The 13,408-nt window shown below is 36.9% G+C and overlaps 1 protein-coding gene across 2 annotated transcripts in view; it reads right to left on the reverse strand.

The window, feature by feature from the left end:
- Window positions 1–13,408, reverse strand: part of LOC116581390 (ATP-binding cassette sub-family A member 3-like) — a 124,420-nt gene that overhangs the window by 87,155 nt on the left and 23,857 nt on the right. For both annotated transcript variants that reach the window (XM_032328554.1, XM_032328555.1), the window contains exons 7-8: window positions 5,634–5,750; window positions 5,161–5,278 (exon numbers count right to left, since the gene is read on the reverse strand). In XM_032328554.1, coding sequence (XP_032184445.1) covers window positions 5,161–5,278; window positions 5,634–5,750 — 235 coding nt within the window. The remainder of the gene's footprint in view (window positions 1–5,160; window positions 5,279–5,633; window positions 5,751–13,408) is intronic.

The following is a 13,408-nucleotide window of genomic DNA, read 5'->3' on the forward strand; positions in this document are numbered from 1 at the left end:
GGATGTGGAGAAGGGGAGCCCTCTTACAGTGTTGGTGGGAATGCAAACTGGTACAGCCACTCGGGAAACAGTATGGTGGTTCCTCACAAAAGTTAAAAATAGAAATACCCCATGACTCAGCAATTACACTACTAGGTATTTATCCAAAGGATATAAACAGTGATTCAAAAGAGCAGAATGCTTATAGCAGCAATGTCCACGATAGCCACAATATGCATATAACTCAGCCATCAAAAAGAATGTATTCCTGCCATTTGCAACAATATGGATGGAGCTACAGTGTATTACGTTAAATTAAGTAAGTCATCAGAGAAAGGTAAATACGGTATGTTCTCACTCATATGTGGAATTTAGGATGGAAAACAGGCAAACATGGAAAGCAGGAAAAGAAAAAATTTTAAAAAGGAGAGAGGGAGGGAAACAAGCCATAAGGAACTCTTACTGACAGAAAACAAACTGAGCATTGATGGAGGCAGGTGGGTGGAGGATAGGCTAGATGGGTGATGGGTATTAAAGAAGGCACTTGTGGGGCACCTGGGAGGCTCAGTGGGTTAAAGTCCTGCCTTTGGCTTGGGTCATGATTCCAGGGTCCTGGGATTGAGCCCAGCATCGGGCTCTCTGCTCAGCGGCGAGCCTGCTTCCTCTCCTCTCTCTCTCTGCTTGCCTCTCTGCCTACATGTGATCTCCCTCTCTCTGTCAAATAAATAAATAAAATCTTAAAAGAAAAAAAAAGCAGGCACTTGTGATGACCACTGACTGCTGTTTGTAAGTGATGAATCACTGAAGTCTACTCCAGCAACCAATATTTCACTATATGTTAACTAACAAAATTTAAATTAAAAAAAGACAACTCAATGGATTTTCATACTGACTTGAAAGTAATGATAATAAATATTAATAATAACAAAGAAATTACATAACCTAGATGCAATGGACAAAATCTTTGAAATGCAGAACCTACCAATACTAATTCAAGTAGATTCAGAAAATCTGAATGAACCTATAACAAGCAAAGATATTGTATTAATTCCAAAAACCTTTCCAATTAAAAAAAGCAAAGTACCAAGGACGTCTGGGTGGCTCAGGCCATCAAACTGCTGTCTTTGGCTTGAGTCATGATCTTGGGGTCCTGGGATCAAGCCTTGTGCCGAGATCCCTGCTCAGTGGGGAGCTGCTTCTCCCTCTTCCTCTGCCCCTCTCCCCCGACTCATGCTTGCTCTCTCTCAAATAAATAAATGAAGTCTTTTTTTTTTTTTTTAAAGCAAAGTACCCAATGGATTCACTGGTAAATTATATGGAAATTTAGAGAACAATGAACATCAATCCCTCGTGAACTTTCCAAAATATATAGAGAAAGGAATGCTTCATAACTCATTCTTTGAGGTCAGAATAACCCAAGTAATAAAGTCAGAGAAAGACATCAAAAGAAAATAAAATTTGTGAGTTACAAATGCAAAAGTCATCAACAAAATCTAGTAAACTGAATACAGCACCATTTTTTTAAGGTTTTAATGTTTAATTCCAGTATAATTAACATTAGTTTCAGGTTTACCAAACACTGATTCAGCAATTCTATACATCAGTGCTCATCATGATAATTGTATTCTTAATTCCATTCACCTATTGTATCCATCCCCCAACTACCTCCTCTCTGATAACCTTCAGTTAGTTCCCTATAGTTAAGAGCCTGTTTTTGGTTTACCTCTCTCTCCTTTATTTTTTGTCCTTTGTGTCTTAAATTCCACATGTGAGTAAAATCATATGGTATTTGTCTTTGAGTAACTTATTTCACTTAGCATTATTCTCTCTAGCTCCATCCATGTTGTTGCAAATGGCCAGATTTCATTCTTTTCTATGGCTGAATCATATTCCATGGTATATATAAACCACCTCTTCTTTAACCATTCATCTATTGATGGATACTTGGGATTTTTCCATAATTTGGCTATTGTTAATAATGCTATAACATAGAGGTGCATTTGTCCCTTTGAATTAAGTGTTTTTGTATTTTGGGGGGTAAATACCAGTAGGGGAATTACTGGATCATAGGGTAGTTCTATTTTTAATTTTTTGAGGAACCTCCATACTGTTATCCACAGTGGCTACACCAGTTTCATTCTCACCAAAAGCACCAACTTTTTCTCCACGTTTTCACCAACACTCGATATTTTTGCTTTTGATTTTAACCATTGACAGGTGTGAGGTGATATCTCACTGTAGTTACGATTTGCATTTCCCTGATGGTCAACAATGTTGGGCATTTTTCATGTCCGCTTAGAGACCAGACATCTTTAATTCATTTTGAGTTTATTTTTGTGTATAGTATAAGAAAGTGGTCCAGTTTCATTCTTTTGCATGTAAATGTCCAGTTTTCCTAGCATCATTTGTTAAAGGGACTTGGCTCTTTCCAGAGTTTGGCTATTGTGGACATTGATGCATATGTTGACATTGTGGCATACTGGAGTGCATATGTCCCTTCTTTTCACTACATCTGTATCTTTGGGGTAAATACCCAGTAGTGCAATTGCTGGGTCACAGGGTAGCTCTATTTTTAATTTTTTGAGGAATCTCCGCAATGTTTTCTAAAGTGGGTACACCAATTTGCATTCCCATCAATAGTGTAAGAGTGCTCCCCTTTCTCCACAATTTCTCCAACATTTGTTGTTTCTTGCCTTGCTGATTTTTGCCATTCTAACTGGTGTAAGGTGGTATCTCAATGTGGTTTTGATATGAATTTCCCTGATGGCTAATGATAATGAACACTTTCCATGTGGCTGTTAGCCATTTGTAAGTCTTCTTTGGAGAAGTGTCTGCTCATGTCTTCTGCCCACTTTTTTTTATATTGATTATCTGTTTTTTGGCTGTTGGATTTGAGAAACTCTTTATAGATCTTAGATATCAGCCCCTTGTCTATAGTGTCATTTGCAGATATCTTCTTTAATTTCTTTCATCAATGTTTTATAGTTTACAGAGTATAGGTGCTTCACCTTTGTGGTTAAATTCATCCCTAGGCATTTTGTTATTTCTGGGCAAGTGTAAACAGGGTCATTTTCTTAATTTCTCTTTCAGTGAAAGGATCACCTCCAAAGAAATGCACACGAGTGGGAATTTGACAGACAGCAGAGTAGGTATTGCAGAGTAGTGAGGAAAAGGTAAACTATTTATCACATGTTGCTAGGACAACTGCCTAAGCACTTGGGAGAACAGTCAATTTGCTACATCATATCACACACAAAAGAACACAGGAAGATAATTTTACGATGACGTTGGAGTAGAAAATTTTTTTCACTGAAATATTTAATATCACAAACTATGAAGGAAAAGATCGGTAAAGGAAATGTTTGGTTGTGTTAAAATTAGTAACTATTAAAAGACACACACACACACACACACACACACACACACACACACACAAGCTGAAAGCTCCAAACTGGGATAAGTTTTGCTACACATTTGCAACTAGGTAGCAGGAACATATATATAAACTCCTGCAAATCAATAATCATAACAGATATGAATGCAGAGATTTTACAGAAAAGGAAATACATGGCTGATATTAATAACAAACACAGCTTCATCAGTAAGTGAGAAAATGCAGGTTTGAATGGCCATAAGATAGCATTTCATATCCAGTATGGCACAAATAAAAGTTTTTTTTTTTTTTAAAGATTTTATTTATTTATTTGACAGAGAGAAATCACAAGTAGGCAGAGAGGCAGGCAGAGAGAGAGAGAGAGAGAGGAGGAAGCAGGCTCCCTGCTGAGCAGAGAGCCCGATGTGGGGCTCGATCCCAGGACCCTGGGATCATGACCTGAGCTGAAGGCAGTGGCTTAACCCACTGAGCCACCCAGGCGCCCCAAATAAAAGTTTGATGTAATAAATTTTGATGTAGTAAGTATGCAACAACATGGAATAATTGGAATTCTCATCTTCTTCCAGTGGGGCTGTAAATGCACAGAACCACTTTGGAAGTGTTGGATTCAGGTAGTCAAGTTGGACATTTACAAACCCTATGACCCAGCAATTCCTTTTCTACGTATGTACCATAGTTAAAGTCTAACACATATAAACTAAAGACACATATAAAAATGCTCTAAATATAGAGTCTGTCATAATTCCAGAAACAGAAAATGAAAGTATCTGCTTTCTGACTATCTCATTTTTCTCTTTGATTTAACACATTCTGCCTTACATTGATCAACACACCACTTTTCTTTACCTCCAGGGTTGGTTGGTTGTATCTGCTTGTTTGGGATGCTTATAGGTTGTACATGTGGTCATGTCCCCATTAACTATCAATACTCATGATAATGTACAGAGAAAAATAAAATGAAATAGAGTTAAAAATAAAAGTCATGACTGCTAGTAGCATGAGAGCCTTCAAAAAGCAAGGAAACAACTTTCAATTGCCTTTGTTTATTAGATACTGTACCAGTACAACCTTAACCCTAACCCATTCCAATCTTCCGGTCTTTCAAAAATGTTTAAAAAGTAACCTTTATAGGAATAATTATTAGGTTTATCTCAATCTTATATGGAGTTAGAGTATTTTAATCCTTTTTTCCTATACATACTATGATTCATAAATTTTCCTTGCTTTCTGCATGTCCTATCAAGTAATTTTTTGGGCTGATGATATGCACATCCATGAGGTCAATGTCAGCTGTATGGGACATACACTGTATTTCGAATACACAGCAAACACAAAATAAAGATCTATTAATGAAGTACACAGGCCCTTTCTTTCAGGCAAGAAATATTTTTTTTTTGTTTTCTTTCTCTTTATATACTCCAGATCATCATCAGATACTGACAGACTTTATTCCCTCCAATAGAATATACAGAAGCCATCCCCATCACTACCACTCCTGCTAGATAGTTAAATCGATACCATATAAAAAGCGGCAGTTAAAGGTTAAAAAGAACACTCACGTAGGACGTTATTTTGTTTTTCATCCTTTTTCACATGTATACTATGCTAGATTAATTTTCACTGCTCCCTTCATTCCCTTTTATCATTCCATGTGCTTACAATACTTATCTGTTTAGTTAGAATGTAAACAGAGGCTCCAGATGAGATAGCAAATGAAGGTCTCAGAAGATTCCAAATATAGTCCCCATTGTTTCACTAATTATCTTTTCCAGGAGTTTCAGTCTCACCTTTATTGAAGAACGTGCTAACCATGAAGCTGAAGAATATTGTGGCGATGGCAAAACACAGCAAAAAGACGAAGACAAGAGATGGGTCACTGTGCTGGATGACTGGCACAGGTTCTATCTAACAAAACAATCAGGAAGCCAGTTGAGTCATACTCTATATGGCATCACAGTAAAACAAAAGAGGAGAAATGAAACATCTTTAAACATTTTAATGGTCCTACGGAAACTAATGACAAACTTCAGGGAGATGAGGAAACAATTCATTAACTACAAAAGGTCCACACATCTAGACTTAGTATATTTAGTAAGTTTAGTATGCTGAGAGACTAAGCAGCTCCTGAATTTCCAGAGTGGTGTCAACAATAGGCACATGTTCACTTCCTGACAACCTGAATCTATTAGGCCCACACCACGGTGCTTGTTTTTCCTCTTGAAGTTTAGCTATATCATACTACAGTGAAATAGACACTTGCCTTGGCAAAGAAAATAATGCACATCAAAAGGATGATAACTGAATACAAAGAGAGGAATGTGAAGAAATAGGCAGCCCAGAGCATCCAATTACTGAGTCCTATCATGAGCAGATACTCCTGTGGGAGAGTTCACACAAATCAAACATCATGTAAAACAATATAATTATACAAAATGTATTCACAAAGATTATCTGATTTATTTCTGCCACAATCAAAATTGGTTAAATAAGAAATATTATCATGTATGAGGAAGTGGTGATGCAACATGGGGGGTTAAGGGGGTAGGAGAAGAATCAATGAAACAAGATGGGATCGGGAGGGAGACAAACCATAAGTGACTCTTAATCTCACAAAAGAAACTGAGGGTTGCTGGGGGGTCGGGGGGGTCGGGAGAAGGGGGGTGGGGTTATGGACATTGGGGAGGGTGTGTGCTATGGTGAGTGCTGTGAAGTGTATAAACCTGGCGATTCACATACCTGTACCCCTGGGGATAAAAATATATGTTTATAAAAAATAAAAAATTAAAAAAAATAAATATTATCATGCCCAATTTATAGAGGAGGAGATTAATGACTTGATTAAAATTACTCAGCTAGTATGTGGCAAGGCTATGAAGCTTATAAGCCTACAGATGATCTCACCAAAAACTTACCTGATATTGCTCAGGTATGAAAAACTCTTAAATAAAACTATAAACTGTTTAGATTAATATCCCCTTTCTTTTTCTCATGCCTTCTTCTAGAAGGTATTAAATAATGTTAATATATTTTAATTAAATTATAAAAAATGGAAGCAAACACTAAAACCATCAAAAAAAGTAAGGGGGAAAATTCAGTTTTAGAAATAATCTTTATGAACTATATTCTTCAAAGAAATACTTGTTATTTCAAGTGTTATCAAAAGAACATAAAAAAGTTTAGCTAAGCATATAATGTAGAAAACCGATAAAAAGATTCAAATGAGTGGTATGAGCCTTCACAGGCTATTTTAAATATTTCTGCTGAATTTCACTGATGTACCAATATTAAATTCTGTAACTATAAGCTCTTCTAGGGTAGAGGGCAGAGACTATGCCTATCCGTATCTGCCTGGCCCATACAAAGAGTTTAATAAATGTTTGTTGAAGGGACAAATGAATGAATGTGAAGAGCACTGGAATTTGCATACTTTGCAAAGTTCTTAAAAATGGGCAAAGGCCCACTTTATTATGCACAGGGGACAGAAATAGGGATAAATGGTTCCTTGCAATCAATGCTACGGCCAGACTTACTTAGCAAGTTTTCATAACCAATGAAAATGACAAATTACATTTAACAAAAGAAGCAAGATTTCTGGGGTGTCTGAGCAGCTCAGTCTGTTGGGCGGCAAACTCTTGGTTTCAGCTCAGGTCATGATCTTGGGGCCTGGGATTGAGTCCCACATCCAGCTCCTTGCCCAGTGGGGAATCTGCTTCAGTATCTCTTTTTACCCTTGCCCCTCCCCCTGCTCTCTCTAAAATAAATAAATAAATCTTTTTAAAAAAGTGTAAAACTTCTACTCTGAAAACTGAAACACTGTCGAGAGCAATTAAAGGAAACCTAACTGTAGGAAAGACACTGTAGGAATTAATAACCCATTAATTCAATATACTATTAGAAGTTCTAGTTTGGGCCACTGCGCAAGAAAGAAATAATGGAGGCAAATCAGAATTACTAGCTTATGACATGATAGGAAACCCTAACAATTTCACCAAAAAAGTTTTTAGAACTAATCAACAATTTCAGTAAAGTTGGAGGATACAAACCCAAAATACAAAAACCTATTGCAGTTCTATTCACTAATAAAGAAATATTAGAAAGAGAAATTTTTTAAAAATCCATTTACAAATGCAGCAAAAAGAGTAAGATACCTGGGAATAAATTTAACGAAGGAAGTGAAAGATCTGTACACTGAAAACTCTAGATACTAAAGAAAAAAACTGACAACAACACAAACAAATAAACAGGTATACCATGCTTGTGGATTGGAAAAATTAATATTGGTAAAATGTCCATACTACCCAAAACAATGGACAAATTCAATGCAATCCCCATCAAAATTCCAATGTCATTTTTCACAGAAATAGAACAATCCTTAAAAAAACTTTTTTTTATTTGGAAGAGAGGGAGTGATCACAAGTAGGGAGAGAGGCAGGCAGAGAGAGAGAGGGGGAAGCAGGCTCCCCACTGAGCAGAGAGCCTGATGCAGGGCTCAATCCCAGGACCCTGAGATCGTGAGTTGAGCCAAAGGCAGAGGCTTTACCCACTGAGCCACCCAGGTACCCCTAACAATCCTAAAATTTATAAGGAACCACAAAATACCCCAAATAGGCAAAGCAATCTTCAGAAAGAAGAAAAAAGCTGGAACATTCCACTTCCTAATTTCAAACTATATTACAAATCTATAGTAACCAAATCCAGTACTGTCATTAAAACAGACATTAAGACAGGGGCGCCTGGGTGGCTCAGTGGGTTAAGCCGCTGCCTTCGGCTCAGGTCATGATCTCAGGGTCCTGGGATCGAGTCCCGCATCGGGCTCTCTGCTCAGCAGGGAGCCTGCTTCCTCCTCTCTCTCTGTCTGCCTCTCTGCCTACTTGTGTTCTCTGTCAAATAAATAAATAAAATCTTTAAAAAAAAAAAAAAAAAAACAGACATTAAGACAGACATTAAATCATTGAGCAATGCAACAGAATAGAGAGCACAGAGATAAACTCACACATGTACGGCCAATTAATTTATGACAAAGAAGTAAAAAATACACAATGGGAGGACAATTTAGAAAACTGACAATTTTCTAAACTGACAATTTAGAAAAAAAAAATATATAAGGCATCCAAGTAGATGAGACAATGTTACATGCAAATCAGATTCCACACTAAAAAGAGTTAATAAATGACTCTCAAAGTAGAAGAATACAAAGTCAACAAACAAAGATCAGTTGAACTTCTATACACTACCAATAAGCAATCTAAAATGGGAATTAAGAAAACAGTTCCACGGTGCCTGGGTGGCTCAGTGGGTTAAGCCACTGCCTTCGGCTCAGGTCATGATCTCAGGGTTCAGGGATCGAGTCCTGCAGCAGGCTCTCTGCTCAGCAGGAAGCCTGCTTCCCTCTCTCTCTCTGCCTTCTTCTCTGTCTATTTGTGATATCTGTCAAATAAATAAATAAAATCTTAAAAAAAAAAAAGAAAACAATTCCATTTATAAGAACATCAAAATGAGTAAAATACGGAGTGCTGGGGCACCTGGGTGGCTCGGTGGTTAAGCGTCTGCCTTTGGCTAAGGTCATGATCCCAGGGTCCTTGGATTGAGTCCACATTGGGCTCTCTGCTCAGGGGGAAGCCTGCTTCTCCCTTTCCCAATCCCCCTGCTTGTGTTCCCTCTGTTGCTGAGTTTCTGTTAAATAAATAAATAATTTTAAAAAAAAAAACCAAAAAACTATGGGGTGCCCCTTTGGCTCAATAGTTAAGCATCTGCCTTCAACTCATATCGTGATCCAGGATTCCCAGGATCAAGTCCTCAGGATTGAGTTGCAAATGGGGCTCTCTGCTCAGCAGAGAGTCTGCCCATCCCTCTGCTCTTTACCCTGCTGGTGGTCTCTCTCTCTCTCAAATAAAAAAGAGTAAAATATTTAGGAATAAACTCAACCAAGGAGGTGAAAGACTTTAACAATTAAAACAATGAAAAGTGAAAGATCTCTACATTTTTGAGGCCATTACAGTCCCATAAATTTAAAAAAATTAGAAAATTAGATAAAATTAGAAAAAATTTTGGTGAAATGTAGAGCAAACAGAATTTTCATACATTGCTAATGGATGTGAAAATCGGCAAAATTTTACTGACAAACTTTAGCACTATATATTGAAGGTAAATATGCATAATCTAACATGCAGCAAAAAAATATGTAAAATATTCATAGAAGAATTACTTATATTGTGTTTTTTTTTTTAAAGATTTTATTTATTTGAGAGATGGAGATCACAAGTAGACAGAAAGGCAAGCCGAGAGAGGAAGGGAAGCAGGCTCCCTGCCGAGCAGAGAGCCCGATGCGGGGCTCGATCCCAGGACCCTGAGATCATGACCCAAGCTGAAGGCAAAGGCTTTAACCCACTGAGCCACCCAGGCGCCCCAAAGAATTACTTATAATACCCTAACTCCAAACCCTAGAGGAAAATAGATAAATTGTGATAGTCATATTATGGACTCTTAAAATTCATATATCTCAATGAATATAAATGAACTACAGCTACATATTTAGCTGAAAGAATCACAGACACAACATAATACACTGCATGATTCCATTTATCAAGGTCAAGGCAGACAAAACTAACTCATAATATCAGGTTAGTGTGTACTTTGGGGAAAATGTTTAGAGGCGTACACAAGAAGACTTCTAGAGTGTTAGCAGTATTTTATTTCTTACAGGGGTCACGATAAAATGGGCATACTTTCTTCATGAAAGTTTGAATGCTAGTATCTCCTCAAAATTCCTAAATTGAAAACGTAGTCCCCTGTGTGACGGCACGTTAAGGTGGGGCCCCTGAGAGATAATTAGGTGGTGAGGACTGAGCCCTCATGAATCCTCATGAATTATAAAGGAGATCCCAGAAAGCTCACATTTCTTCTGTTACATGGGAAGACAGTGATCAATGAGATGCCATCTACAAACAGCAGAGCAGTTTCTCATCAGACATTCTGAATCTATTGGCACCTTGTTCTTGGACTTTCCAGGCCACAGAACTGAGACAAATAAGTTTCTTTTGCTTATAAGCTATATAGTTTATGATATTTTTATTACAGTAGCCTGAATGGATTAAAATATATATACTTCTGATTTGTGCACTTTTCTGTGTGTATGTATGTTATACTTCAATGAAAATATTTTAAAAATGAAATATAAGTGTTCTATAGTTTCTAGAGTACAGATCCTTTACCTTGTTCATTAGGTTTATTCCTAGGTATCTTATGGTTTTTATGCAATTGTAAATGGGATAAACACCTTGATTTCTCTTTCTTCAGACACACTGTTCAGGGTATAGAAATGGGCCTGATTTCTGTGCATTAATTTTGTATCCTGCCACGTTGCTGAATAAACATTGTTAAAATGTTTATGTTGCCCAGAGCAATCTATACATTCAGTGCAATCCCTATCAAAATAACATCTATATTTTTCATAGAGTTGGAACAAACAATTCTAAAATTTGTATGGAACCAGAAAAGACCCCAAATTGCTAGGGGAATGGTAAAAAAGAAAACCAAAGCTGGAGGCATCACAATTCTGGACTTCAAGCTCAATTACAAAGCTGTAATTAGCAAGACAGTATGGTTCTGGCACAAAAACAGACACGCAGACCAATAGAACAGAATAGAGACTCCAGAAATTGACCCTCAACTCTATGGTCAACTGATCTTTGACAAACCAGGAAAGAATATCCAATGGAAAAGACAGTCTCTTCAATATATGATGCTGGGAAAACAGGACAGCCACATGCAGAAGAATGAAACTGCATCATTCTCTTACACCATACACAAAGATTAACTCAAAATGATTGAAAGACCTCAATGTGAGACAGGAATCCATCAAAATCCTAGAGGAGAACATAGGCAGTAACCTCTTCAACCTTGGCCACAGCAACTTCTTCCAAGATACATCTTTAGAGGCAAGGGAACCAAAAATAAAAAATGAACTTTTGGGACTTCATCAAGATGAAAAGCTTCTGCACAGCAAAGGAAACAGTCAACAAAACTAAAAGGCAACCTATGGAATGGGAGAAGATATTTGCACACAACAATACAGATAAAGGGCTAATATCCAAGATCTATAAAGAACTTCCCAAACTCAACACTCAAAAAACAAATAATCCAGTCAAAAAATGGGCATTAGACATGAACAGACACTCCTCTAGAGAAGACATAGAAATGTGGCTAACTGACACATGGAAAAAAATGCTCCACATCACTTGTTGTCAGGGAATTGCAATTCAAAACCATAATGAGGTATCACATTACACCAGTTAGAATGGACAAAATTAACCGGATAGGAAACAACTATTGGCAAGGATATGGAGAAAGGAGAACCCTCTTACACTGTTGGTGGGAATGCAAGCTGGAAAACAGTATGGAGGTTCCTCAAGAAGTTAAAAACATGCAGCTAATGAATCACTGAACATGACATCAAAAAGTAATGACACCCATACTGTCACAAATGGCAAGATCTCTTTTTTTAATGGCTAATATTCCATTGTAGCTCTATGCAACATCTTCTTTATTCATCCAACTATAGATGGACTACAAACAAATTAACAAAAACAAAGACATCTCTATAAATACAGAGAACTGCTGGGTGCCAGAGAGGAGAGTGGGGGGCATGGGCAAAATCGGTGAAAGGGAGTGGGAGTTACCAGCTTCCGGTTATCAAATGAGTAAGTAATAGAGAGGAGAGGTACAGCATAGGAAATATAGTCAGAAGTATTGTAATAGTGTTTCATGTTGACAGATGGTAGTTAACACCTGTCCTAAGCATAGCCCAATGTGCAAATGTGTTCAGTGCTGTACGGATGAAACTAATGTAACACTGTGTGTCAACAATACTTCCATAAGAAATTTCTTCTTCAATCACAGAATCATAGAATCTTGGTATTGATCTGTATCTAACACAGCTCCACAAATCCAGTAGATTATTTCTCTGTAGTTCTCCTTATTCCAGAGATGTTTGGCAGCATTTGGCATTTAAATTATATTTGTAAACAATAACAACAAAACAAGGAGCAGGCAGAGGCCAAATATTAGAAAATGTATATGCTTAAGTGGAATTTATTCAGGAGAGAACAAAGGTAAATACAACCTTAAATCTATTTATAGCCATCTGTGTTAGAGGACAATAACCCTGGCAACAATGTACAAGGTAGATCCAGAGGAAAGCTGAAGGGTGAGGAGATGTGTGAAAAGAGCCCGGAGTGAGAAGAAGTGATGGTGAGAAACAATGGGAGGCTGATCTGTGAAGTGGTGCAGCCACTAAGAGAGGAAAGAGAGAAAAATGACATGATTTAAGACTACACAAGGAGATAAGTGAAATGGAGAGATGACTGATGTTAACAGCCACATCTAATAGCTATTGAACACTCACAAGGTACCTGACTATGTACCAAACCCTCAACTGCTATTTCCTCCTTTCCACCTCACAACATCAGGCCCAGCTGTTTTGATGGTGATAATTTTTTACACAATATCTAGCTTACTATCATGACAGCCCTCCAAATTGGTTGTTATTGTTATACTCAATTTATAGCTGAGAAAAAAGCCTAAAAAGTCATATGACATGTCAGAGTCAAAAAATAACAGAGATAGGATTCAAATCTATGATTTATCAGAGTTCCTGAAACAAATTAGGCAATAAATCAATTATATATAATTATATAAATAATCTCTCCCTCTCTATTTATACTATAATATTATTGTATATCATATATGTTAAATATGTAATAATGTATTACTTATAATTATATATGCTAATAATCATACATTAATTATTAAATTAAATAATTAAAATAAATAAAAAAGTAAAGTAAATAAATTAAATTAAATTAAAGCCTCTGGCCATAACACAACATGGTCTCTACCAAGACATACAAATTCTGAAGGGGACAATAAGAGGTCATTTAGAAAAAAAAAACAACTCAGGAAAACTAATCATAGAATTACAGAATCTTGAAATTTACTTGTATCTAAATTCATCAAGACAATTCTATTAGTCCAGTT

The sequence above is a fragment of the Mustela erminea genome, chromosome 20 (assembly GCF_009829155.1).
Source record: "Mustela erminea isolate mMusErm1 chromosome 20, mMusErm1.Pri, whole genome shotgun sequence".
NCBI lineage: Eukaryota > Metazoa > Chordata > Mammalia > Carnivora > Mustelidae > Mustela > Mustela erminea.